This window comes from Zonotrichia albicollis, chromosome 7, assembly GCF_047830755.1.
Source record: "Zonotrichia albicollis isolate bZonAlb1 chromosome 7, bZonAlb1.hap1, whole genome shotgun sequence".
NCBI classification, from domain to species: domain Eukaryota; kingdom Metazoa; phylum Chordata; class Aves; order Passeriformes; family Passerellidae; genus Zonotrichia; species Zonotrichia albicollis.
Genome location: NC_133825.1, coordinates 50,104,500 through 50,131,670, shown reverse-complemented (window position 1 = coordinate 50,131,670; position 27,171 = coordinate 50,104,500). Strand labels below are relative to the sequence as shown.

The 27,171-nt window shown below is 54.7% G+C and overlaps 2 protein-coding genes across 33 annotated transcripts in view; one reads left to right on the top strand and one right to left on the bottom strand.

Annotated features, from left to right (window-relative positions):
• JAKMIP3 (Janus kinase and microtubule interacting protein 3) overlaps positions 1 to 13,427 on the bottom strand; it is a 59,523-nt gene extending 46,096 nt beyond the window's left edge. For 10 of the 32 annotated variants that reach the window (XM_074545431.1, XM_074545428.1, XM_074545430.1 and 7 more), the window contains exon 1: positions 13,179 to 13,425. The gene's annotated coding sequence lies outside the window, so the exon portion shown is untranslated. Of the gene's footprint in view, positions 1 to 3,413; positions 3,779 to 13,178 lie in introns of those variants that run through there. The other 22 variants (XM_074545437.1, XM_074545436.1, XM_074545439.1 and 19 more) reach the window with 7 other exon arrangements.
• A 5,020-nt stretch (positions 13,428 to 18,447) lies between these two features.
• Positions 18,448 to 26,430, top strand: BNIP3 (BCL2 interacting protein 3). The gene is made up of 6 exons (XM_074545427.1): positions 18,448 to 18,600; positions 21,010 to 21,184; positions 22,296 to 22,380; positions 24,120 to 24,226; positions 24,315 to 24,464; positions 25,557 to 26,430. The coding sequence occupies exons 1-6, from the start codon at positions 18,519 to 18,521 to the stop codon at positions 25,606 to 25,608; spliced, it is 651 nt and encodes a 216-aa protein (XP_074401528.1). The 5' UTR covers positions 18,448 to 18,518; the 3' UTR covers positions 25,609 to 26,430.
• Positions 26,431 to 27,171: the final 741 nt, after the last annotated feature.

Below are 27,171 nucleotides of genomic sequence, written 5' to 3'. Positions count from 1 at the left end.
GGCCTGGAGGGGATGCTCCCTGTCCCCTTGCCCCGAGGGGATGCTCCCTGCTGGATGTGTCCCCCCCCTGCCCCAGGGTGATGCTCCCTGCTGGATGTGTCCCTTTGTCCCGAGGGGATGCTCCCTGCTGGATATGTCCCCCCAACCCAGCCTGTGCCCCCCGAGCACTGAGGCTCTGCAGAGCTCTGGGCACCCGCAGGGGCAGCATTGGGAGCAGCAGTGGCTGTGGCTGCTCCGCTCCGGGGGAGCCTGGGAGGTTTTTAATCCAAACGATGGACATTCCTACAGCTCATTACATCCAGGGGGAAGCCCATGGGCAGCACACCCTGCCCAGGCTGCCAGCAGGCAGAGGGGCTGAGGAACCTGGGCTGCGCTGGGGCAGCAGTGACCTCAGCGAGTGCTGGAGCCCAAAGGTGATGGGAGGTGAGGGTGGAAGTCTGGATCTCGGTTCCACAAGGACACTCCAGGGTCAGACACTGCTGTGAGTAACTGCTCAGGAGCTGTGGAGTCACAGAATATCTGAGCTGGATGTGGCGCCCAGGGACCCCTGAGCCCAGCCCCTGGCCCACCCTGGGCACCCGAGAGCAGCCTGAGCACTGGGACTGATGTGAGACAAACTGCAGGCACGGGGGGGGACACAAACACAGGGACGAGATTCCAGCTGGGAGCCCAGAGCAGGGGCTGGCACTGCTGGCTGTGCTGGTGACCTGGTACAGGGCAGGGCAGAAAAACCTGCTGATAACAGAGGATTATGTGGGTCAATCAGGAAAGAGGACAAGGCAGGCAAAAGGAAAAAAAATGAAACAATAACCTCAAACTAGAAAAAATAGGTAACTTAGCAACATAAAAATCAATCTGTAGAAGTACAAGATAATCTACATTTAAAAATACAATTTGACATATCCTGCACATAGAGATTTTGGAGGAAAGATCAAGTCATCACTGAGGACATCTGCTGTGCACACAGCAATGTAAATAAGGTTTTACAGAGGCAGGAGATGTGAAATCAGAGGAAAAGCATTATGATGCTGCAGAAAGCTAAATGGTAGGCGCTCATTAATCCACTCAAACTCTCCTAAATGAAACATAATAGGTGTGACCCGGTAATAGAAGAGTGAGGCTCTGTGATTTTTTGAAAGGACATTGAACAGGAAGTTATTGAATGATTGATACTGTGTAGGGGAAAAGGATGTTTCAGTTACTTTTCCATACTAATGCAAGAGCAAGGAACCACCCTGTGGGCACTGGCAGGAAATGAAATTATTTATCCGGTGGCAAGATGAATCTTTGGGATCACACACCACAAAGCCTGGGAGCAGCTGTCCATAGTCCTGCTGCTGCTGGGGCCAAACCATCCCTGGGCAGGACAAGGCAGGAGCTGAGTCCCTGGGGCTGGCACCAGAGCAGCCACCACAGGTCAGGTTGGGTCAGGTCAGGTCAGTCCAGCCCTTCCAGTCCAGTCCAGTCCAGTCCAGTCCAGTCCAGTCCTTCCAGTTCAGCCTTTCCAGCCCAACCCAGCCTTTCCATCCCATCCCATCCCATCCCATTCTCCCATCCCATCCCAGCCCATCCCACCCCATCCCATCCCATGGATCCATCCCATCCCACCCCATCCCATTATCCCATCCCACCCCATCCCATCCCATGCCATCCCATGCCATCCCATCCCATGGATCCATCCCATCCCATCCCATCCCATCCCAGCCCAGCCCAGCCCAGCCCAGCCCAGCCCATCCCTCCCTGGTGCCTGCTCTCTGCCCCTGGGGGAGAGCATTGTCCTCCTCATTTAATTGTTCCTGTGCTGAAACCACAGCTCCTGCTCTGCTCTTGCCTGGTGCAAGGTGGAACAGGGCAGAGTCCTGGGGAGAGCCCTGCTGGGCCAGGAGGAGAGGGGAGAGCCCAGAGGCTCAGGAGTGGGGCAAGGGGCCAGGAGGAGAGGTTCCTGCCTCAGTTCCTCAGGATGAGAGCAAGCAGCCTCAAGCTGCACCAGGAGAGGTTCAGGTTGGAGATCAGGGAAAATTTCTACTCAGAAAGGGTTGTCCAGTCCTGCCAAGGGCAGTGATGGAGTCACCATGCCTGGAAATGTTCCAAACATGCAGATGTGGCACTTAGGGACGTGGCTTAGAGGTGAACACGGTGGTGGTGTGGGTCAATAGCTGGATTTGATGATCACCAAGGGTTTTTTCAACCTTGTAAATTCTGTGACTCTATGATTCCATGATTCTGCTCCATCCCTTGGGATGCCAGCTCAGGCCAGGGTGACCTGCAGTGCTCAGCAGCTGGAGATGGGCTGATCACCCACAGATCAGCAACACCACAGCTCCTGAAGGTGCTGAGCTTTTAAAAACTTCTAAAAGCTTATTCAAAAGTACAAGGAAAACATGTCTAACAATAATAACAGCTTTAAAAAAACCAAATCTGCAATTGAAATGACCACAGATACACTGGAAATAGCAGCCTGAGAGCATTTTTCTGTCTAGGTAATAATATCCTGGCAGCATTTCAACAGAACTAGAATTACTTTCCAGTGTCAGATGCCACATTTTACTGGTGCTCGGGAAATGCTCCTGTGTCCCTGTCCTACCTGCAGGTTCTCTGCTGTAAGGGAACCCTCCTGTCTTTCCTTCAGCGATCCCAGCTCCCTCCTCCCTGAATAAATTCCTCTGGATTTGACACCCAGTTCTGTGGGCTCGAGGAGATGAAAAAGCTACAGGAAACAAACACCTGGGATGGTTCACCTGCACCCCGGGACCGTGTATCTACAGCCCCGGGACCGAGCATCGATAGCCCGGTATCGTGTATTGGCATCCCAGGACCGCGCACCTGCAGCCCCGGTACCCGGCCCGGGGCACGGACGGAGCCGTGGGCCCGCAGCACACAGACCGCGGTGCCAGGCAGGGCTGGAACAGCCCCGGGCCGCGGCTGAGCAGGGTTTGCCCGGCGGGGATAGCCCGGAACGGGACAGCGGCTCCGGCACGGCCTCGGCCCCGGCGCTGCTGCGGGGGGAGCTCCGATTGCCCCGGCACGGCACGGCCCGGCACAGCACAGCACAGCACGGCACGGCAGAGCTGCCCGTGGCACCGGGCACGGCTCTCCGGCCACTCCGGGAGCTGCCAGCCCAGGACAGGGCTCGGTCCTGCCCGGGACGCGCATCCCGTGCCCGGCCGGGCTGTCCCCGGGCTGTCCCCGCGATGTGCCCAGGATGTCCCCGGGATGTCCCCGGGATGTCCCCGGGATGTGCCCGGGCTGTCCCCGCATCTGCCCCGGCACAGCCGTGCCGCCCCCACCCTGCGGGCCCCCAGGGCCGCCGCACGTTCCCGCGGACGCGTTCAGCTTACGGAGCCCTTGAATGAGATTGAAGCATCACTGCAGGCGAGAAAAGCACGGGCGGGATCCCGGAGCCCCCCGCTCACCTCAGCCCAACTCCAGCGGCGGCTCCCGCTTGTCACGGCTCCAGCTCCGAGGGGCTGTGACTCAGCAAAGGAGCCGCTTTTGATTTTTCAGATGGAACTTACCAAACCGTGCCAGCATTACGGGGAGGATCTGCTTCCTGCATCCACCGCTCTGCCAGCCTCTCCCGAGGTATTTCCACTGAACCCTCCCCATCTGGCCACGTTACGACAACAGGAAACGCTTTCTTGGGGGAAAAAAATCAAATGCAAAGCCTGCCTGGGAACCGGGGCCGAGCGAGCAGGGAGGGACTGCCAGGCTCCACCTGCGGCGGGGGAAAGGCAAAGGTGGCGTCTGTGTCACTGCCAGGCTCCATCATGTCCCAGAGCTCTGCACTGCCCACAGCAGGGAGGGACAGCCCAGGGGTCCCTGAGCGGGGGCTCAGTGGGGCTGGGAAGGGCTGGAATCCCCATCTGCCCCAGGCTGGGATCCCCGTCTGCCCCAGGCTGGGATCCCCGTCTGCCCCAGGCTGAGCCTGCCTGGTGGGCAGGAGCTGGGCATGACCCAGCTGGGTGACCTGTGTCTGCCTCTGGGACAGCCCTGAGCCCCAGCAGCTGGCACACCCCATAAACGCCCAGCCCCTGATGGGATATCCCAGCCCTGGCACAGCCATGGCACAGCCCCAGCAGCTGGCACAGCCCATAAATGCCCAGCCCCTGATGGGATATCCCAGCCCTGGCACAGCCCAGCAGCTGGCACACCCGATAAACGCCCAGCCCCTGATGGGTATCCCAGCCCTGGCACAGCCCACACCTGGGCAGGGGTCTGCAGGAGGGACAGAGCTCCAGGCCCCCAGCCCTGTCGGACACACGGACACTGTCCTGCCCCTGCTCAGCCCTGCCCTGCCCCTGGCATCTGTGACCAGAGCAAGGTGAATGCTCAGCCTGCTCCTGTGGAGAGGAGAGCTGCAAGTTACTTCCAGAATGATCCAACCCCAACCAGAACAGCTCAGAGTGCAGCCTGTGACAAATTAGCAAACACACCCTTTAATTACTGAAAGCTTTTCCCTTCGATTTTTTAATTAGAAGCAAGAATGCAGATGCCATTCACATAAAAGGACTGTCTTGTTTTCCTTCCTGTGCTGGCACCACCAAATCCCAAACACATCCTGCAAATTTCCACGGGTTCAACAAAGTCCTCGAGGTTACAAAGCTTCTGACCACCAGGGTTTGAGATACAGGAGCCTCCAGCAGCATCCAAGAGCTGGTGCAGAAGAGATACAGAAGACATCCACATAGAAGAGATGCAGAGAGAATTCTGACATCTCTGCAGAAATAAATCTGTTCAAACCACTAAAATACTAGTCACCATCAGGTACAGTTTGCAGGTGTGAACCTATGAACAGCATCTTCTTTAAAAAGAGAAATACAAGGTGCACTTGAGAGTTTCAGAATGGATTCAATGAGTGAATGAGTAAGAAAGCAGAAGAATGAAATTTTCATGTCATGCAGGAGACATGAGGTGAACACTTGAATAAAAAATAATAACACCAGAAAAGAAAAAATCAATATTAGCCTGAAGCACAAGAGAATCCCAATTTAAAAGAGCCTGCACAGCCCCAGGAGAGCAGGGCTGGCTGTGCTCCTGCTGCTCACAGCAGCTCCCTGCTCTGGCCTGGCTTCAAAGGGAAGGGGGCACCAGCCCCGACCCCCCAGGCCAGAATCCAGCACACTGGCCCTAATTACACACCTCTAATTACTGCCCCTAATTACAGACCTGTAATTACTGCCCCAGACACACCAGCACCCCGGAGGGGAGACTGCCCCTTACTCCATACAAGCAACACCTCTGGGAGGGGGAGGCAGACCCCAGAAAGGCTGTAGCCTCTCCATCTCAAACTCAGCCATTTCCTTCAGCAGTCTGACCCCTGTGTGTGTTATATGCTTAAAATCCCACGTTGGTTTGGGTTGAAAAGGAGCTCAAAGCTCCTCTCACCCCACCCACCATGGCAGGGACACCTCCACCATGGCAGGCAGAATGTCCAACCTGGCTTTGGATACTTCTAACCCGTGCCATGGGCTGGGAACCTTCCAGCGGAGTAGGAAATAAACCGGAGGGGATGGAAGGGAAATGCCCTATTTGGGGCTGACCTGGGGATTTCAGTGCCCAGAGTCTGCTCTGCCCTGCTCCCCTTTAGTGCAGGATACAAACCATAGGGGATGGAAGGGAAATGCCCTGTTTGGGGCTGAACTGGGGATTTCAGTGCCCAGTTTCCCTGCCCTGCCCTGCTCCCCTTTAGTGCAGGACATAAACCAGAGAGGATGGAAGGGAAATGGCCTGTTTGGGGCTGAACTGGGGATTTCAGTGCTCAGAGTTCTCTGCCCTGCTCCCCTTTAGTGCAGGACATAAACCATAGGGGAAGGAAGCGAAATGCCCTGTTTGGGGCTGATCAGGGCCTTTCAGTGCCCAGTTTCCCTGCCCTGCTCCCCTTTAGTGCAGGACATAAACCAGATAGGATGGAAGTGAAATGCCCTAATGCCCTGTTTGGGGCTGATCAGGGCCTTTCAGAGCCCAGTTCCCTGCCCTGCTCCCTTCAGTGCAGACAAGGCCCGTCCCCAGCAGCCCCAGTGGGACCCCAGAGCCCTGCTGGCCCTGCACAGTGACACGTCCCTCTGCTCACCGCATTACTGAAACACAGCTTGCTTTGCTGGCAAACGGGCTGGTGCCAAGCAGGGTTTGAAAACAAACCATGCTCAGGAGCAGCTTCCCCAGGCACGGCTGGAGCCGCTGCTGTTGCCATGGAGGCCAAACCTGCTGCTCCTCTGCCTTTTGCCTTCCTGTGAGAAAAGGGCAGTAACTGCTGCAGAGCAGCGACTGAGCTTGCCAGCGAGCCCGCAGGCTGCAGGCACAGGGCGCTGTCTCACACACGGCATCACAGGATTGTTCAGCCTGGAAAAGGAGTCCAAACCCATGGAGTCCCAGCTGTGCCCACCTTGTCCCCATCCCAGAGCTCTGAGTGCCACCTCCAAGTGACACCTCCAGGGATGGGGACCCCACCACCCCACACAGCTGCTGGGGCGAACTTTGCTGCCTGGAGCATTTTTTGGTGATGGATTTATTTCTCAGTCATTTTAGTCAAAACATGAAGATGAGAAATTGAGATGCTGTCAAAAATGAAACTGAAATGTTTCAGAGTGGCATTTGAATTTTTAGAAGCACTTATGTTTAATTAAAATGAAGAATTTTTAAGCCCTGTTTTGCCACTGGAGCCCCTCTGGAGCCAGGCTGGGACACCTGGGGGTGCTCACCTGGACAGGAGCAGCTCCAGGGAGAGCTCAGAGCCCCTGGCAGGGCCTGAAGGGGCTCCAGGAGAGCTGCAGAGGGACTGGGGACAGGGATGGAGGGACAGGACACAGGGAATGGCTCCCAGTGCCAGAGGGCAGGGATGGATGGGAGATTGGGAGTTGGGAATTGTTCCCTGGCAGGGTGGGCAGCCCTGGCACAGGTGCCCAGAGCAGCTGTGGCTGCCCCTGGATCCCTGGCAGTGCCCAAGGCCAGGCTGGACATTGGGGCTGGGAGCACCTGGGACAGTGGGAGGTGTCCCTGCCATGGCAGGGCTGGCACTGGGGGGAATTTGGGGTCAATTTTGAGGAAAGCTCCTTACTCAGCCAGGATGGAGGATGGGGTTTTTCTGCTGTTGCCAAAGAGAAGGGAGCTATAAATGTTGTTCTTTCTCCTTTATCATCTCTGATGACTTAGCATCAAATGCTAAAAATAATTTTTATGCTTCATCTTCAAAGTCGATGTGTTGCAGTTTTTTTAAAAAAACCAAAACAAATCCTATATCCCAGCAAGAATATTACCAATACTTCAGGATCCAAATGAGGCTTTCTGAAGAGGTGCTGCGAGGATGCCAAATGTGGCATTTCACACAGAGATTTTCTCTGTGAGCGCCCTCCCAGCCCTGTGCTCACGAGGAGACAACAACTGAGACAGTGACACATTGACAGTGGCACATTTCTGAGGGCAGGCTGGTTCCAGAGCTCCCTGCACCAAGGCAGGGTGGCACTCGGGCACCTGGGGGGCTGCAGAGCCAATGGCACAGGGCTCTGATCCCCAGGGCAAAGCTCGGCCCTGCCAGGTGAGCACTGCACATTTCTGAGGCTCAGTGCACTTTACTGGCAGCACTGGGCAGGACACAGGGCAGAGCCAGCACTGGGGTTGAACATGAAAACACACCAGCAATGAAATAACAGCTGCTCTAACAAATGGCTCCTACCAGGCTGCATGGCTGATGGCCCCAATTTAGATGGAACAAAACTGATCTGGGTGATAAAGTGCATGAAAAAACATCTCAGAAAATTTTACTCTGCGAGGCAAGCTTGGAATTCAGAACTGCAGGGAAAGTGGAAGGCCCTGAGTTGGCACGCATGTTACTTTAGAGAGATGAGTGTCATTAATATGAAATAAGCAGCCATGGAATAACGTTCCTGAAGCCACAAGTACAGCACCCCTCAAGGAGAGCACCCTGCTCACAGCCAGGGCTCACCAGGGCTCACCAGAGCCTGAGTGCAGGTGTACAACAGCACCTCAAACTCCATCCCAAAGCTGCAGCTGCTGCTTTAACAAGCCCCTGGGTCTTTGCTGCCTGCCCTTCACTCCCAGTTTGGGGACGTGTCACTGTCATATTTTCTGAAAAATCCCTTTGCCAGGACTTCTTCTCCTGGGGAGCTGGGAAGCTTCAGCTTCTCCATGATTTTCTCCTCTAGAATGTGATTTGAAGAATTGTTTACCCAGCACGTGAATTGTTTTTAATTAATGACCAATCACAGCCAGCGGTGTTGGGTTCTCTGAGTCTCACGAGTTTTTATTATCACTCTTATCTAGCCTTCTGATGTCTCCTTTCTCTTCCTTTAGCATAGTCTTAGAATATAATATAACAAACATAACATAACAAACATAACATAATATAATATAATATAATATAATATAATTAATATAATCCTTCTGAGAACTTGGAGTGGATTCTCATCTCTCCCTGTGTCCTGGAGGCCCTCACAACAGCAGCACCACAATGAATAACCCCAGGGATGTGTGAGTACATCCCTGCCTGTGCAGACATCCCTGCCTGCAGCTACGTCTGCTCACTCCCAATGCCCTGTGCTGACTGACACGGGAACACAAGCAGGAGAGGAGACATTCCTGCCCGGGTAATGCTCCTCAGTCTCAAACTCAGCTGTTGACTGGCTTATTTTTAAACAACAGCAACGATATTTTCAGCAGAGCATTTATTTCTCTTGGTCTCACATGTTTATGCAGAACACCGACTTAACCAACACCTTGCTCCCCTCATGGAACTGTTACTGCTCCCACAGTAAACCACCCATCCCACTCCCCCCAAACCACCAAAAAACAGCTTTGAGGGGAAAGACCATGTTTATCTTTGTCTGCTCCTGATGCTAACTCTGACAGCAGCCTTGGTGACTGTCCCCATCCCTGTGCCCCTGCTTTTCCTGCCTCAGCATCCATTCCCACCTCTCACATCCTGCAGCACAGCTCTAGCAAGGCTTGAAGCATTCCTGGCTTTGCATTCCTCTTCATATCCATGATATATCCTATTTGCTGCATCCCTTGCTTCTCCACTATGTTTTGTTACTCGATTTGTGGTTGTAAAACCTCATCAGGCCTAAGCCATGTCAGTCCTAGGGCACACACTGATATTTTAGCAAGAGGGAAATTTAGAAAAAAATAAAATTTAACCAAAGAAAGCAAAAAATGGCCTTTGTCTGTGAAGGGCTGCCTGGCAGAGCTCCCTGAGGCTGGAAGCAGGTCAGGTGCTGGGTGAGTGACAGGTAACAAGGGGCAGCAGCAAGCAGCAGCTCCTTTAACTCCTGCTACACCTGAGCGTGTCCTGAGGGAATAAAACCTGATGGGATTCCCTTCCACTGCCCAGGGAGGGGCTGCGGGCTGGGGCAGCCGAGCTGGCACCACCAACAGGGACAGCACAGCCAGGAATGTGAGCTGAGGGGACAGCACAGGGCAGGACAGGGACAGCACAGCCAGGAATGTGAGCTGAGAGGACAGCACAGGTAAAGCAGGGACAGCACAGCTGAGGGGATAGCACAGGGCAGAACAGGGACAGCACAGCCAGGAATGTGAGCTGAGGGGACAGCACAGGGCAGAACAGGGACAGCACAGCTGAGGGGACAGCACAGGTAAAGCAGGGATAGCAGAGCTGAGGGGACAGCACAGGGCAGGACAGGGACAGCACAGCTGAGGGGATGGTACAGGGCAGAACAGGGACAGCACAACTGAGGGGACAGCACAGGTAAAGCAGGGATAGCACAGCTGAGGGGACAGCACAGGTAAAGCAGGGACAGCACAGCCAGGAATGCGACCTGAGGGGACAGCAAAGCCACTTTCTGCAGCCTAAAGTGACCCTTTAAAGAGTCCCTGGTGGCACTGACCTTGTCAAGGTCAGTGACCACAGCACCTGTGCAATAGCTCCAGGATCTCTGCTGGATTTGGGACAGCCAGGGCTGCACACCCTGCTGCTGGCTGTGTGTTTGAGCACACTCCTTTATCCCCCAGACATCTCCCCAGCCTTTCCCAGCTGTGTGTCCTCAGGCAGTGCCTCTGCTCCACACATGAAATCCACTGAACCCTCATCTGGATTCCACAGCAGCAGTGAATAACAAACCCTGCTCACGTGTGCCTGCAAGGAGCTGCGGGTCTGCACAGCAATGAGGGGATTCTCAAAAATCCACCACCGTGTCGTTCCCCATTAGAGTCACTTCTACAGAATTCTGTTCAACTCTGAGGCCTTTGGGGCTTGGTTTGGGCATGGCACGTTGGGCTGTGGTGGCAAAGGAAAATCAGGAATTAGTTTTCCAGTGAAATGATGCTGGAAATGGATGAGCACTTTGCCACTACAGCAGCCAGCACCCAGTGCTCTGGGAGAAGGGAGCTCACTTCTCTCTGCATGCAAGTGCCTGCTCCTGGCCCACTGTGGGCAAATAAACAGGATCCCATGAGTGATTTCCTTTGGATTGCTGAAGTATTGGCTAGAATTTGTCTGCTTTTACCATAAAATATACTCATATAAATGTTTTTATGTGTCTTAAAATTGCTCAGTGCTGTTAGAGTCTTGCTCCCAGAGTGCTTGGATGGGTTCAAATCCTACATCCCAGTCAATCAGGATGTGTAAAATTTTTAGGACTTGCTTTTGAAATGATTTTTCCATTTAAGCCAAGCCTCTGTTCCTGATCATACATGAAGAGCTGCAGCACAGAAGGTGACAAGCTGAGAACACAAGTTTTCGGGGAAAATGTTAAAGATCATTATTTAAAGGCCTTCACTTGTTAACATGCATTTGCTGATGCTACTTTGAATTCAAGCCATCTGCAATAGAAAGTAATATTTTAGAGATGCATTTTAAGGAAAAAAAGCAAAGTTTTACTCTTCATGTAAACTGACAGTGCACTGGGAAACTTGGTGAAACTTCACCACGTGGGAGGTGTTGACAACTGAGCACATACCAAGGGAGGGATTTACAGGCACACAGTTCCACAAATACATCCCAGACTGGTATTTGTCAAGACAACCCATGAGCCTTCAGCACATTCTTTAAAGCCTTATTCAAGTGAGGTGTTATTTTCTCCATCAGGGCCCTGGTGAAAAATGCACTTTCCTGTGGCCTCCTACTGGTCCCAATGTCCTCTTAATCACCACTGCAAACACCAAAACTCCCACCAGTCTGGCATTTGCAGGTGAAGAATGAGGGGTTATGGGTCAGGAGGCCGCCAAGAGCCAACGCAAACCAGGCAGAAATTGCACTGCAAAGTAAAGTAATCTGCCCTGAGAAACTTTCAGTTTTGAGCACGTTTTAAGCACCCAGTGAGCCCTTACACAGAGAGAGGAGCCCAGGTGCAGAGGGGTGGCAGGTTAAGGATGCTGCATGTCCAGAGAGAGAGCCCAGGCTGGCAGCTGTGAGTCTTTCTTGCCAGGAAATTATCATTTCGTACTACACACATTTCTCTGGCTGTATCACAATGTGTGAAATAACAGGCAAAAGTCAACGGGACTCCAATGTGTTTTCTAATCTCTGTCTCCTTTTTTAGCAGTGTCACTAGAGGCATCCCATGAACTGAAAGGAAAAGGAATCTGGATGAGATAAATCACATTTAAAATGACTGCGAGAGCAAGCAGCTGGGAAGAAAAATAAAAGACCATTCTTTTTGTTAGATTAAATAGCATAGAAGAGAATCAAAAGTCCAGAATGGTTTGGGTTGTGAGGGCCCTTAAAGCACTCCTACCATGGACAGGGACACCAATGTCATGCTGTGTCAGGTGCTCCAGGACCCTGCCAGCCTGGCCTTGGGCACTGCCAGGGGTGGGAGCCTGCTCTGGACAGGATTGGCATTGGGAGGAGTTTGGGCACTGCCAGGGGTGGGAGCCTGCTTTCCTATGGACAGGATTGGCATTGGGAGGAGTTTGGGCAGTGCCAAGGATGGGGAGCCTGCTCTGCTATGGACAGGACTGCCGTGGGAAGGAGTTCAGGCAGTGCCAGGGATGGGGAACCTGCTCTCCTACGGACAGGATTGGCATTGGGAGGAGTTTGGGCAGTGCCAAGGATGGGGAGCCTGCTCTCCTCTGAGCACAGGATTGCCATGGGAAGGAGCTTGGGCACTGCCAGGGATGGGGAGCCCGCTCTCCTATGGACAGGATTGCCATGGGAAGCAGGGATGGGGAGCCCGCTCTCCTATGGACAGGATTGCCATGGGAAGCAGGGATGGGGAGCCCGCTCTCCTCTGAGCACAGCATTGCCATGGAAGCAGTTCTGAGACACGCCGTGCACAGAGTTCAGCTAACAGGAAATGCCCGAATCAGCTCCTGGGCGAGCACAGACACAGATGATTGTCACAGCAATTCACCAGGGCGTGTATTACCCCAAACAGCAACACCTCCAGCTGCAGAGGGGGCTCAGCAGCAATCTCTGAGCCTGGCATTTCAACTGCATCACACGGACAGAGGCTCCATAAGATGCTGAGGAGCAGACGGAGCAGGAAGGTGCAGCTGGGCCCCAGTGCCAGGCAGAGCCATCCCCTCCTGGCACCCGAGAGCACAGCTCTGCACATCGGAGCCATGGTTATCACAGCTCTGCACATCACAGCCAGGGTTATCACACACAGCCCTGCACATCACAGCCATGGTACCACCACCCCAGAGGGAGAATTGGAAGCAGCCTCAGACACAATGCCAAACAGCACACCTGAAAATGGAGCCCGCAAAGCCTTCAGGCAGCAGATGGGTCATGTGCAGCAAATCTATCTGTTTATCAGTCTGTCTATCACACTTTATGTCCGTATTTATAGATACATTACACAGGTAAGCACTGATTAATAACCACAGGCAGGCACTAATTAAGGAGCATAGTTAGGCACTCATTAGCGAGCACAGGTAGATGCTAATTAAGGAGCACAGGTAGGCAGAAACCTCAGTAGCTGCACACTGAGGGAGTCCCTGCCTGCAGTGCACTCCAGATAAAACCTGTAGGCTGCTCGTGCTGTCACATTTAAAGAGATTTTTACGATTCACACTGCAAAAGGAAAAAAAAAAAAATCCATCCCTGCTGCAGATGGTTCTGTTTTCCCTCTCTGTCCTCTAAACAGTGGGACCAGATGAGGAGTGATGCAACGATTGGTCCAGGGAAGCACCGAGAGGACGGCGAAGGAAAATAAACCAAAAAATGCTAAAAATGCCCCAAGCGTAGAGTGAAATGTGCTCACCAGGTAGCCGAGCGCGGATGCGAGCGGTCGGAGGAGCTAAGGACAGGATTCCCCGGCAGGCTGCGGGATGCGCTCAGCGCCGGCAGGCTCAGCCATTGCGGAGTCACTGCAGCTCCGGCAGCACGTCAGCAGCGCTGCTGCTCCAGAGCCCTCCCATCCCGAGATCAGCATCGCGGCTGCTCCAGAGCCCTCCCATCCATCCCTGCCTGCCTGCGAGATCAGCTCCAGAGCCCTCCCATCCCGAGATCAGCTCCAGAGCCCTCCCATCCCGAGATCAGCATCGCGGCTGCTCCAGAGCCCTCCCATCCATCCCTGCCTGCGAGATCAGCTCCAGAGCCCTCCCATCCCGAGATCAGCTCCGGAGCCCTCCCATCCATCCCTGCCTGCTGGGATCAGCTCCAGAGCCCTTCCATCCCTCCCGTTCCCAGACCAGCTCCAGAGCCCTCCCATCCATCCCTGCCTGCTGGGATCAGCTCCAGAGCCCTTTCATCCCTCCCATCCCCAGATCAGCCCCGCTCCCGGCTCCAGAGCCCTCCAGAGCCCTCCGTTCCCTCCGTTCCCCGTTCCGTGGCCGTCCCTTCCCAGCCAGCCGAGGCTGCTGTCCCAAACGCGCTCAGGCCCCGCTCTCCGGCCAGGATGGGCACTCCCAGCCCCATGAGGAAGCCAAAGCTCTGTGTCCAGCACAGCTGGAGCCCGCACGGAGCTGCTCCTCCTGCCTTGCTGGAAAGGGCAGGGGGGGATTGAAGGACACTTGGATTTAAAAACAGCTGCCAGGCTTTGTACTTGCTCCTGGCAATAGAGATGGGATCAAGTTATAGACTCATGGAATCATGGGCTCTTCTGGGCTGGAAGGGACCCCAAACCCACCCAGTGCCACCCCAGCCATGGCAGGGACACCTCCCACTGTCCCAGGTGCTCCCAGCCCCAGTGTCCAGCCTGGCCTTGGGCACTGCCAGGGATCCAGGGGCAGCCACAGCTGCTCTGGGCACCTGTGCCAGGGCTGCCCACCCTCACAGGGAACAATTTCTTCCTCTTTGTGGTATTTGGTTAGGGTTAGGGTTAGGGTTAGGAAATGCCTTTGGGTACAAGATACTTCTAACAGCCCCACACCACAAAGTTCTCTACAAGCAAATAGGATATAGGACATATTTGTTGATTTTGTGTTTTCCTGACATGAGAAATAGTGAAGACTGGGAGCTGTTCCCAGTGCATGTCCATGAACTCCTGACAGGAACGACAGAGTGACCTGAGTGCAGGGCTGGGAAGCAGAAACCTACCCTAGAACACAATTTCTGTTTTAGAAAGGAGGGTCTGCGGTTTTTCCTCTCTTTAACAACAGCTGTGTATCTGGAACTTTGCATAGAAAATCTTCATTTTCCCTCCATCCAAAGCTCACAACTGTGCAGGACAACGAACACATGACTGCTGACCGGATTCCTTAGAAACTTGTTCCTGTTTTTGTGGATCCCCGCGCTGCGTTCCCCTGCCTGTTCCCTCTCGGTGGTTCAGTTACCCTTTGCCAAAGGGACATGTAGTGGCACTTGGAGACAGCAGGACTGGCTGTGCCTCTGGGAGCTGTGACAACAACGGCTCCGGGACAAATGAAACTGCCTTCTATTTTTAGAGCTGAATTGCAACACTTTGTGGGAGTTTGTAAGCAAAACAAGTCACGTCGCAGGCAGTGCTGTAAGTGACCTGCACAAGAGCCCAGCAGCGGTTTGCATCACTCAGAGAATGGGGGTTTGTTTTTCAGCTGGCAAGCGCTCAGGAGGAGCATTCCTCTGGCAGCTTCCATGGGCTGAGCTGCACACAAACGGGAACGGGCTTTAAAAACCTGAAGTTAGGAAGGAAAGAAGAGCTGAAGGCATTTTCATGCTCTGCTTTTCTGGTTCACGCTGGAAGTGGTCAGAGTTTCTTCCATTGTGAGACTGAAAGCAAACCAGCAGCGCTCCGGGCTTGGTTTAAGCCCTGGTTTGTGCCCTGTCCAGCTGAGCCAGCACAGGTTGTGAGCTCCCTGTGACACCGAGCTCGGGTCAGACAGGACCAATGCCCCTGGGCAGCCAGCACAGAACGGCACAGAGTGGGTCACAGACATCTTTTATGGAAAATCCTTTCCTTACGATTTTTCCTCCTGAGAAGCTGGCAGGCCTCAGGAACAAAATGCAAACAATGATTATCTGCTGCTGTGGAATGCAACAGGTGCATCTGGGATTGGTCTCGTGTGGTTGTTTCTAATTAATGGCCAATCACGGCCAGCTGGCTCGGACAGAGAGCTGAGCCACAAACTTTTGTTATCATTCTTTGCTATTCTATTCTTAGCCAGCCTTCTGATGAAATCCTTTCTTCCATTCTTTTAGTATAGTGTTAATGTAATATATATAACAAAATAATAAATCAGCCTTGTGAAACATGGAGTCAGATGCTTGTCTCTTCCCTCATCCTGGGACCCCTGTGAACACCAACACAGAGCGTGTGGGGATTGCTGAGGAGTATGACAATGGCCCAGGACAGCACAGCCCTGCCACGGCAGCGGCCACACCACACACAGGCTTTTATTAACGCTCCAAATGGAGTGAAATCAGAGAATCAGCAAATCTCACAAGGGTTTGGGCTGCAAGGAACCTTTAGGCTCCTCATGTTCCACCCGTGGTGGGCAGGGACACCTTGCACTGTCCCACATCAGCAGCCTGGGTGAGCAGCAGTGGGGTGGAAAGGATGCAAGAGCAGCTGGGTGGTTAATGATGAACCTGGTTCCAAGAAATGCTCAGCATGAAACACACACGGCTGGATTTCCAGAGGCAGCCAGGGAGGTTAATGACCAACCCTCGGTGGGATGCAGACGGCAGTGCTCAGATTTCAGTGGGGTTTGAGCCTCTGTCTGCACAGGCCAGCAACAGCCACAGAATCACCAAATCATTTGGGTTGGAAAAGCCCTCCCAGCCCTGGAGTCCCAGCTGTGCCCATCCCCACCCTGTCCCCAGCCTGAGTGCCAGCTCCAGGTGCCACCTGCAGGGCTGGGCACTGAACCCTCCCTGGGCAGTGCCTGAGCCCCCTTTCCATGGGGAAATTCCTGCTGTGCCCACCCTGAGCTGCCCTGGCCCAGCCTGGGGCCGTTCCCTCTGCTCCTGTCCCTGTTCCCTGGAGCAGAGCCCGACACCCCCGGCTGTGCCCTCCTGGCAGGAGCTGTAGGCACATTTTCCCAAATCAGTCCTGAAATTCCCGCTGTCTCACATTGTACTGCTAGGAAGTGGGTGGATTACTTTGATTTTTATTAGTAAGAAACCAAAGAAACGTCAGCAAATATTATCCATTTCTGAACTAATGCAAGTTTATCATGGGTTTGGGATTACAAACAACTTCTGTGCAATGCCTGAAATACCCATGCCTCACAGCTGGGCTGAGCCCTCGTTCCAGGCCCAGCCCAGAGGCTGAAAACCAAACACAAAGTTGAAGCTGTCTGAGCAGCAAGCGTGACTCCATACCCAAATCAATGCCTTTGTTATTCTGTGGAGGAGATGGACACTGTTTGTGGCTTAAAGGGAATTAGTCAATACATGATTGGTCTGTGACATGCAAGTAAATAAGATTAGGGTGAGTCCCAGCTGTGCAGAGGATCGCAGTGCAACAAATCAATAACCTTTCAAAGACTTCATCCAACAACAGGAAAATTCACAATTTCTCCTGATGACAGCAGAGTGTGTCTCTGCCAATAACCCAAAAGTTTCTGCCATCAAATTATACATGAAAATAAAAGCATTTGCCCAATGACCGATGAAAGAGCAGCTGTGGCTGCCCCTGGATCCCTGGCAGTGCCAACCAAGACCAGGCTGGACATTGGGGCTGGGAGCATCTGGGACAGTGGGAAGTGTCCCTGTCAACCCAAACTATTCTGGGGTTCTGTGATTCCGTGATCCCCTCATCCCTCCTGAGACAGGCAGCCCTTGCTGTGTGACTGCAGTGCTGAGCTCCCTGTTCCTCACAGCCAAGGCAGTGCTGCCTGCAGGAGAGGGGCAGATCCTGGAGCCAGAACTTGCTGCGCCTCCCGTTCCTCACAGCCGAGGCAGGGCTGGCTGCCGGAGAGGAGCCGGTCCCAGAGGCAGAACCTCCTCCCCGAGGAGCGGCTGCCGTGTGCGTGCCCGGTACCCCGTGCCCGGTGTCCGTGCCCGAGGCTGCCGGCAGCAGGGAGCAGCAGAGCTCCGCGGGAGGAGCGGGAGCGGCCCCGAGTGCCGGCAACGGGAACCCGGCCCTCGTTGCCCGGTTAAACGCGGCCTTTGCTCCCGCCACGGACGGCTCTTCCTTACCAGAACAGAACCGCTGCATTGCCCCTCCTTATCCACCGGCTACACTGAGTGCCGTGCCCACACCCCTAACACCCGGCCTCATCCTTCTGGGACGGTTATAATGCAATATTCACAACTCACACACTATTTACTGATGTATTTCACTTGGGCTCTGTGACTCGGCTGCAGAAAGGCGCAGGTGAAAACAATTCCAGACAAGGCAGAAAAGCCTGCATGCTTTAATTGAGTTAATATTTTGGCTAAATAAAATCAGGTTTTATGCGTTTGTCTTTACAACGTCCCAGCAGTAAATCAGCATCTTTTTTCAAAAAACAACACGAGCTAAGTGGTTCCTGCTGTCGAGAGCTCTGATGGCATCGCGACAATTAAAGACCAAAAGATTTATTTATTACCTATTATTTATTTATTATTATTTATTAATTTTCTTGGGGCTGTTTTGTGCAGGGCTGAGTCGGACTCGATGACGCTTGTGGGTCCTTTCCAACCCAACCATTCTGTGATTATTACCTATTTTAGGGCCATATATCATTCGCCGTCGGGGCTGGCTCAGCGGCCGCAAGCTGTGACTTTGCAAGCGGACGTGTCTGCTTTGAAAGCCCCTCCGTGTATCCTTTGAAACTCGCTCCGTGTATCCTTTGAAATGTCTCCGTGTATCTTTTGAAACCGCCCCCCCCGTGTCCGCCTTCCCCGTGTGACTCTGAAGCGCCGTGCAGGAGGCCCGCGGGCGGGCGGACCGTGCGGAGCGCTCAGCGGGCAGAGCGCGGGAGCCATGAGGGATGATGTCCGGCGGGATGATGATGTCCGGCGGGATGATGATGTTTTGCGGGATGATGATGTTTTGCGGCATGATGTCCCACGGGAACCATCCCCGCTCTCCCATTTCCCCGCCCGGCCCCGCTCCCGCCCCGCCATCATGGCAGCCCGGAGGGCGCTGAGGGAGCGCGCGCGCCCCCCCGCCCCATCTCTGCCCCGCCCCGCCGCGCTGGCCAATGGGCGGGCGGTGCGGCGCTGACGTCAGCGGGGCGGTCACTGTGCGCTGATGCGGGCGGCGCGCGGTCAGTGCGTGCCCGGCCGCCCGCCAGCCATGTCGCGACAGAGTCCTCAGGAGGAGAACCTGCAGGGTAAGGCCGCGGGCAGCGCCGCGGAGGGCTGGCACCGCACTGCGGGCTGCGGGGGGCACTGCCCGGGGACTGCGGGCTGGGGGCGGGCCCGCGCGCGGCCGTTCTGTGTCGCGATATTGGGTGATTGCCGTGGCCGATGTGCGCGCCGCAGTGCGTGTCCATCGTCCCGGGGAACGGGCCCGGTGGGGGTGCCTATGAGCAGGGCTGGGCCAGTCGCGGGGATCGGGTGTTGGGTAGACCCGGATTGGCCGGGAAAAGGAAAATCCCACACACAGTGCGGCTGGCACGGGGGTGTAGCGATTTAGGGGCCATCCTCATCGCTCTGCGGAATTCTGCTTCTTAATTCCCGGCCTTGAAAGCTGTATCTTAACAAAATTACGCTTCCCACTGATCCTGTGCTTTGCGGTGCTGGTCTGTGCTCGCACATGTGTCCTAGGCTGGGATATCGTGACAGACCCCTCTGTCCCGAGGCCATTCCCGAGACTTGTCTGGCCGGGCTGCTTCGCCTCTGCTGGGCTTCGGTCTGTTTGTGTTTCCAGCCTCATGAAAACACAGCTGCTTTTATCTTTAACTGGTGATATCACAGCCTGTTCCATGTGCTCCAGCACAGCCCTTCTCTCAGGAGGGGAAAGAAAAGAAGGGAGAAGGAAAGGAGGGGAAAATTGTAAACCACGTATTCTGTCCTAAAGGAGAAGGAAAGAAAGGGAAAATTGTAAACCACGTATTCTGTCCCTGGTGCTGCAATCCCAATCCTCTCCCTGCTTTATCCCGCATTCCCTGGGCTGTACCCAGTAAGAGTCCAGCAGATAAAGTCTTAATTTGAGCTCTAGTGGTTGTGATTGTTCTTTGGTAACAACTTGGGCTTCCCTAGGTTTCGGGGGAAAGGGTAGGGAGGGGTTTGTCTGGCTCCGAACACGCTCCCTGCCACATGCCAGGCACTGTCACGTGGAGGGGAAAATTCCCAAACAAACCCAAACAACAACAAACCAGCTGTGAAGGAAAAGGGGTTTGGAAGAAAAGCATCTCTTCCAAACTCGGTGGGCTGGAATGTTTGTATCCAGCAGGTTTTGTGGTACTTCGGCTGTCCAGATGGAGACGTGTGTATTTGGGATGGAGATACTCGTGTTGTTGATGCACATGAGGCAGTTTGGCTTTGTGCTGTTCCAGTTGGTTTTGGAGCCCTGGGTCTCCTCCCAGCCAGGATATCTGGGGTGTCTTTGCTGGTCTGACGTTCCTGCTCCACACTGAACGTGCTCTGGCTTCTCCCCCCTGGTTCCTGTGCTGCTGGGTGGCTGGGAAGGGAGCCTGCAGCTCCAGCTGCTCCTGCCCTGCTTTGTTCCCTGGGCAGCCCGAGCGCCTCTGGCCCTGCCTCTCCTTTCCCTGCTGATTCCCGAGACATCCCTGCCCAGAATGCAGGGAGTTCCCGCTGCCCTCCTGCTCCTGTCCTCGCTGGGCACTGCTGGGGCTGGGCCACATCTGCTCCACACTGGGGTTCCTCTGGCACTGGGTAACTCGGGAATTTTCTGTTCCCTGAGCTCATTCCTGGGGGGCTGGAGGGACAGGACACCCCACTGCCAGAGGGCAGAGCTGGATGGGATATTGGGAATTGGGAATTGTTCCCTGGCAGGGCTGGATGGGATATTGGGAATTAGGAATTGTTCCCTGGCAGGGCTGGATGGGATATTGGGAATTGGGAATCATTCCCTGGCAGGGTGGGCAGCCCTGGCACAGGTGCCCAGAGCAGCTGTGGCTGCCCCTGGATCCCTGGCAGTGCCCAAGGCCAGGCTGGACATTGGGGCTGGAGCACCTGGGACAGTGGGAGGTGTCCCTGCCATGGCTGGGGTGGGAATGGGGGGATTTGGGGACCCTCCCACCCAAAGCATTCCAGGATTCCAGAGGGAGGGAGCAGCTCCCGGCCCTGCAGTGAGCTGTCCCTGCCCAGGAGGGAGTTGTTATTCCCTCCCTTAGGAAAACAAAGGCCATGTGACCGTGTTAAATATACTGCTAGCAGCAAACCCATGACAGCCTTGCCACACTCCCGCAGTTGCTTAACAGCAGCACCTACAAATGGCACTGGAGAAAGGCTGCACTAAACAGTCCCTGAGCCCAAAGTCATTTCAACAAACGAACAACGGAACCTTGGCAGCAAAAGTCCTTGAGATTATCCTGACTGCCGCCTATGTTGAACAATAAAAATTGAACATACCCTACAAGATCTGTATGTGCAGAGAGAAACAAACACAATGTACTGCTGAGCAGCTCCCTCCCAGCGCTGCGAGCCCTCCCAGCCCAGCTGCCTGCCCTTTGCACTCCGGGCTGTTTATGAGCCGGGCGGCAGGGCTGGCCCGTGTCCCTGCAGTGTCACTGGCAGCCCCAGGCCGTGTGCTCAGCGCTGCTTTCTGCCCGCAGGGTCCTGGGTGGAGCTGCACTTCAGCAATGGCAGCAGCAGCTCCGTGTCCACGGGCAGCCAGGAGCAGGTGCCGGCCTCGCTCTCCATCCACAACGGGGACATGGAGAAGATCCTGCTGGACGCCCAGCACGAGTCGGGCAGGAGCAGCTCCAGGGAGAGCTCCCACTGTGACAGGTGAGCAGGGCTGTGCCAGGTCACCACGGGGTCCCCAGGGTGTGCCAGAGGCAGGAGTGCTGCATGGGTGTGTGAATGTCATGTGCTGTTTGTGTGAACACAGGTGTGCACAGGGTGTGTGTTCCATATGAACACGTGTGTGCATGTGTGCCTGGAGACCAGGGCAGAAGTCCAGGGGGTCACAGAGCAGCCCAGCCTGTTTGTGTGAACACAGGTGTGCACAGGGTGTGTGTTTTGTATGAACACAGGTGTACACAGGTGTGTGTGTTTGTGTGAACACAGGTGCACACAGGGTGTGTGTTTGTATGAACACAGGTGTGCACAGGGTGTGTGTTTGTGTGAACACAGGTGTGCACAGGGGTGTGTGTTTGTGTGAACACAGGTGTGCACAGGTGTGTGTGTTTGTATGAACACAGGTGTGCACAGGTGTGTGTTTGTGTGAACACAGGTGTGCACAGGTGTGTGTTTGTGTGAACACAGGTGTGCACAGGTGTGTGTGTTTGTATGAACACAGGTGTGCACAGGGTGTGTGTTTGTATGAACACAGGTGTGCACAGGGGTGTGTGTTTGTGTGAACACAGGTGTGCACAGGGTGTGTGTTTTGTGTGAGCACAGGTGTACACAGGGTGTTTTGTGTGAACACAGGTGTGCACAGGGTGTGTGTTTGTATGAACACAGGTGTGCACAGGGTGTGTTCGGTGTGTGTTCCATATGAACACGTGTGTTTCTATGGAAGCCAGGGCCGATGTCCAGGGGGTCACAGGGCAGCCCAGCCCTGGCCCAGTGCATGTGCTGCATTTGGATGGGCTGTGAGCTCTCCAGCCCAAATGGTGTTTGGAAAAGCCCAAACTCCAGGACTCAACTCCACAGCAGGACAGGCCTGGCCTGGCAGGTGGGGATTCAAACCAAGCCCTGCTGCCGCTCCTCATTTGCTGCCTGTTGTTTCTGTACCAGTGCCAGGGCTCCCCAGCAGCGTGGGCAGAGGGCTGGGGTCAGAGCAGTGCCTGGGGTGGCAGCACTGCCCCGTGCAGCCCCTGGGGCACGGCTGGGGCACTCCTGGGGTCACAGAACACCTCACCTGCCCCTGTCCTGGTGCCTCTGTCCTGTGCAGCCCTCCTCGCTCGCAGACGCCCCAGGACAGCCACAGAGCTCTGGAGATAGAGAGCCACAGCAGTGGGGAGAAGAACAGCTTCCAGGTAAGGTCCTCACCTGGCTGGGGGAGCGGGCAGCTCTGAGCTTGGGGCAGGAGCAGCAGAAGCTGCTGAAGCAGAGGCTTGCACAGCTCACAGCAGCCCTGGCACATCCAGCCTGGCTCTGTTTGTTCCTGACACGTGGGGATGTTTTGGTTTGGCCTTTCCAATCTGTGGCTGAGATTTTTCAGAAGGGTTTGCCCTCTCCCTTTGGCTGCTGATGGGGAGCATTTCCTGCATCCCCCACCAATGCTGAAATGCACCTCCACTAATTCAGTAGGAATTTTAAGATATTTTGACAGCAGCAAGAATTCTAGAGTCACTTAAATATGGTAGCCAAAAAGACACAATTTCCAAGCCCTGCCATAGCTTTGATTCCAGGTATTTTAAGAATTAATACCAAACCTGAATATGTGCTGCTTTGGAAAACTCCCTGTTCTGATTTCACTTTGTAGGTTTGTTTACCTTGCAAGGAAAATGAATAAACACATTTGCAACAAGAGTGGGGGAAATGATGTACATTGACCATATTTAATCAATACAGGGCTTATTGCAGGATGACAGGCTGAAATCTGAAATCTCCAGTGTAATAAATTAGCTTTTAATATTAAAAAAATTACTCACAAAGCATTTTGAGGAAGGAAGTATTTCAAGGAAGTGAATTTTTCTGCATCATTTCTACAACTCCTGCCAGATTCCAAGGACTCAGCTTTAGGTTAGCTAAATGTGGTACTGCAAGTTAATTATTAGTGGAAATTATTATTTTATATTGTCAGAAACACCCTTCAGCTGTTTAAAGATCATTATTTAGACTTTGAGAACAAATAACCCCAAGTTAGAAAGCCATCAGAACTCCAGCTGCCTGGACAGTTTTATTTCCATCCTGTGTGTGTGTGTGCATCCAGAGCTGTTGGAATTCTGGGAGCAGCATCTATTTTTATCCCAGGGCCTGGGCTGTGTGGAATGGAGCCGAGCTGAGCCAGGAGCTGTGCCCTGACTCAGCGTTTGTGCTGTAACTGCACCACAGCTGGGGCTGGGGGGCTTCTGCTGCGAGCACACGCCTGGCCAGGCTCACCTGCCTGCCACCATGGCCAGGGGTGGAAGGGCTGCCTGCCAGGGGCTGGGCAGGGGCTGCCAGGGACATCTACCAGCTCTGAGCCTGGCCAGCAATCCCTGTGCCAGTGCCCATCAGGGACAGGGCAGCAATCCCTGTGCCAGTGCCCATCAGGGACAGGGCAGCAATCCCTGTGCCAGCATCCAGCAGGGCTGGGGTAGGGCAGCAATCCTGTGCCAGTGCCCATCAGGGACAGGGCAGCAATCCTGTGCCAGTGTCCATCAGGGATAGGGCAGCAATCCTGTGCCACTGCCCATCAGGGCTGGGAGCTGGGGGTATTTTGGGACTGTGCCTAAGGATGAAATGCTTGGCTCTGGGATTTCACTGCCAGGGCAGTCTTGTCTTGGGCACATATGGGATATTGGATATGGGATATGGTCTTTGCCATTCTCACCCTGCTCTGAGTGAGGATGGATCTCCCTGCTCCAGCTCTTGATCTGGGATGTGAACACATCCCAGAAGGGGGTGGGAAGGGCTGGGAAGGGGGGTGCCAGGGCTGGGTGGTGGTTCTGGATGCAGTGTGAGCTCTTCAGCTCCAGCTGCCCTGCTCAGTGCTGGGCAGTGGTTCTGGGTGCAGTGTGAGCTCTGGCAGCTCGAGCTGCCCTGCTCAGTGCTGCTGCTGTCGTTGCAGTCCGAGGAGGATTTCCTGGAGAGGAGGAGGGAGGTGGAGCGGCTGCTGAGGAAGAACGCGGATTGGATCTGGGACTGGTCCAGCCGGCCCGAGAACATCCCGCCCAAGTGAGTGCTGCCACAGGTGCTGGAGAGCTCCTGCAGCTGGTGCTGCTGCTGCCTGAGCACACAGCTCACCTTCCTTCCCCACACCCAGGGAGTTCCTCTTCAAGCACCCCCGGCGCACCGCCACGCTCAGCATGAGGAACACCAGTGTCATGAAGAAAGGGGGGATATTCTCTGCAGAGTTCCTGAAGGTTTTCCTCCCATCCCTGCTGCTCTCTCACCTGCTGGCCATTGGACTAGGGTAAGGTTCAATTGAAAAAAAAAAAAGATTTTTTTTACCTGCTTTCTTTGAGGCCTGATTCTGATTCCCAATTCCCTCTTTGTCCAAGATGGTTATTCAGGATGTGCTTCCTGCCTGTGGTATTGCTGGATGGTTGAAGTTTCTGATTTTGTCAGTTTGGGAATTTCTCAGAACAATTAAGAGGCAGGGAAATGAGGAATTCTGTACACTGGAACTGTAGTCACACAACACTTGGCTCCACTGCAGATGAGACTCTTAATCTCTCAACTAGGAGATCAGCAAAGCAAAAAGCTAATATTGAATAGATTTTAAAGTTTCACTGGCATAAATTTAAAAATATTTAATAATATTTTAAATTACTCAGCAGATGTTTTAATTCCCTCCTGGAAGGGATGGGGGATGTTTCCTTTCCACAGGAGTGTGGGGCAGGTGCTGGGCCCTGGGGCTGGGAGGGGCACCAGACCAGGGGCAGTCATTGGGGCTGGGAGGGGGCACCAGACCAGGGGGCAGTCACTGGGGCTGGGAGGGGCACCAGAGAGGGGGCATTCATTGGGGCTGGGAGGGGCACCAGACCAGGGGGCAGTTATGGGGCTGGGAGGGGCACCAGACCAGGGGCATTCATTGGGGCTGGGAGGGGCACCAGACCAGGGGGCATTCATTGGGGCTGGGAGGGGCACCAGACCAGGGGCATTCACTGGGGCTGGGAGGGGCACCAGACCAGGGGGCATTCACTGGGGCTGGGAGGGGCACCAGACCAGGGGGCATTCACTGGGGCTGGGAGGGGCACCAGACCAGGGGCATTCACTGGGGCTCCAGGGCACCAGAGCGGGGGCATTCATTGGGGCTGGGAGGGGCACCAGACCCGGGGGCATTCATTGGGGCTGGGAGGGGCACCAGACCAGGGGCATTCACTGGGGCTGGGAGGGCACCAGACCAGGGGCATTCACGGGGGCTCCGGGGCAGTTCTGTTCCTGCTTGGCTGCAGCTGGCAGTGCTGCTCCTGCCGGGAATTGCAGAGGCAGGGCCTGGCTGGGAGGGCGTTCCCAGCACTGGAACAGCCGGGCTGTGACCGTGTGCTCTGACCCGCTGCAGGATCTACATCGGGAGGCGCCTGACCACCACGGCCTCCAGCAGCACCTTCTAGAGGCACCGGGGGTGCAGCTGGAGCGGAGCAGCCGCAGCTGGAGCGCAGGAGGTGCAAGGAGGGGAGCTGGTCGTGGCCGTCGTGTGTGTGTCCTGTCCGTGTCCTGTTTTAGTTTAGTCTAAAAATGGGAAGGGAGACGCTGGAGCTCCCGTGTCACATAGAGCCTTCCGGATCAATCCCCGCTGGATAACCCACCCCACGAGCACGTGCAGATGCTGTGATGTCCCTTAGTGCTTGGTAGTGAGGTGCCTGAGCATTAGAGCAGCTCCGTGTTTCAATCAGTGCCAGCTTTCTGCAGCCCCCGTGCTGGGCCGTGTCCAGCCCGCCCCTCCCGTGCCGGTGGTGGGAACGTGGGCCCTGCTCTGCAGCACAGGAGGGACCTGAGGGATGATCCGGGAATTGCCAGGGGCTCTCGCTGCCCCGGCAGCCTTTCCTCTGGTACGTGTGGCTTAGTTCACTTCGGTGGGAGGTGTAAGGTGTTGAGACACAGTGGGAAGAGATGAGCATGTGGGTAAAACTCCATTGGTTTGTCCTAGTTCAGAGGTAGAATTTGGATTTAGTGCCTACTAAACGCTGCTTTTGCCAGGACATTTATTGAACCCCAGCAGTTACCCCAGGTTCTCTGCTGTACTTACCGCAGGCTGTCGCTTACAGGCTTTTCCTGTCCCACAGCAATCTGCACCTGAACCACAGGGGGGCTTCTCCTTGGTTTTTACTGATGCAATGCCTTTCCCTTCTGTGATTTTACCTTATTTAATGAGAAAATGAATGTTTGCCAAAATACCATGTTTTATATATTTAAATAAAAAGGTTCCTGGTGAACTCGGTTTCCTCATTCCTTTTCCTCCAGGGGCCGATGAGGCTCTTGGCCTCTGCCTGCCCCTTTCCCACTGGTCACTTCCTGACACGGAATGGAGATGTTTCCATGGAAACAGCATCAAGCAAACCTCAGTTCTGGTCATCACAGGGTGTGATGCTCCTGAGGAGCTGGAAACCACGGAAGGGGTGAGGCTGGAAAAGCCCTGTGAGCCCATGGAGTCCCAGGTGCCACAGCCACAGCGCTGTGAACTCCCCCAGGGATGGGGCTCCAGCCCTGCCCTGGGCAGCCCTTTCCAGGAAGGAATTTTCCCTACCCTCCCAAGAGCAAAGCTCTGAGTGCTGCGGTGCTGTTTCCCTTTCCTGTGGGACTGGGAGCAGCAGATCCCTGCTGAGCACACGGGGTTAAACCAGGGTGTCCCTTTTTCACTGCCATTGTCCCCCAGCTCCTGCCCCCAACGCTGACACCCTGGGGCAGTGCTGGCTGTCCCAGTGAGGTGCTGCAATGTTCATGGTCCCCGACTCCTCACTGCAGGGATTTCAATCCCAATTTCAGGGGCTGAGCCACGGCCTTGGCCTGCAGGGGCTGGTGCAGCTCCCTCAGCTGCTTCCCAAAGCCCTGGGGCAGGAACAGGCCCAGCGGGGTTTGGGTTGGGAGGGAGCTGAAAGCCCACCCAGCTCTGCCCCATCCAGTTCCACCCCGGCCATGGTGGAAAAACCTTTCACTAGACCAGGTGCTCCACTAAG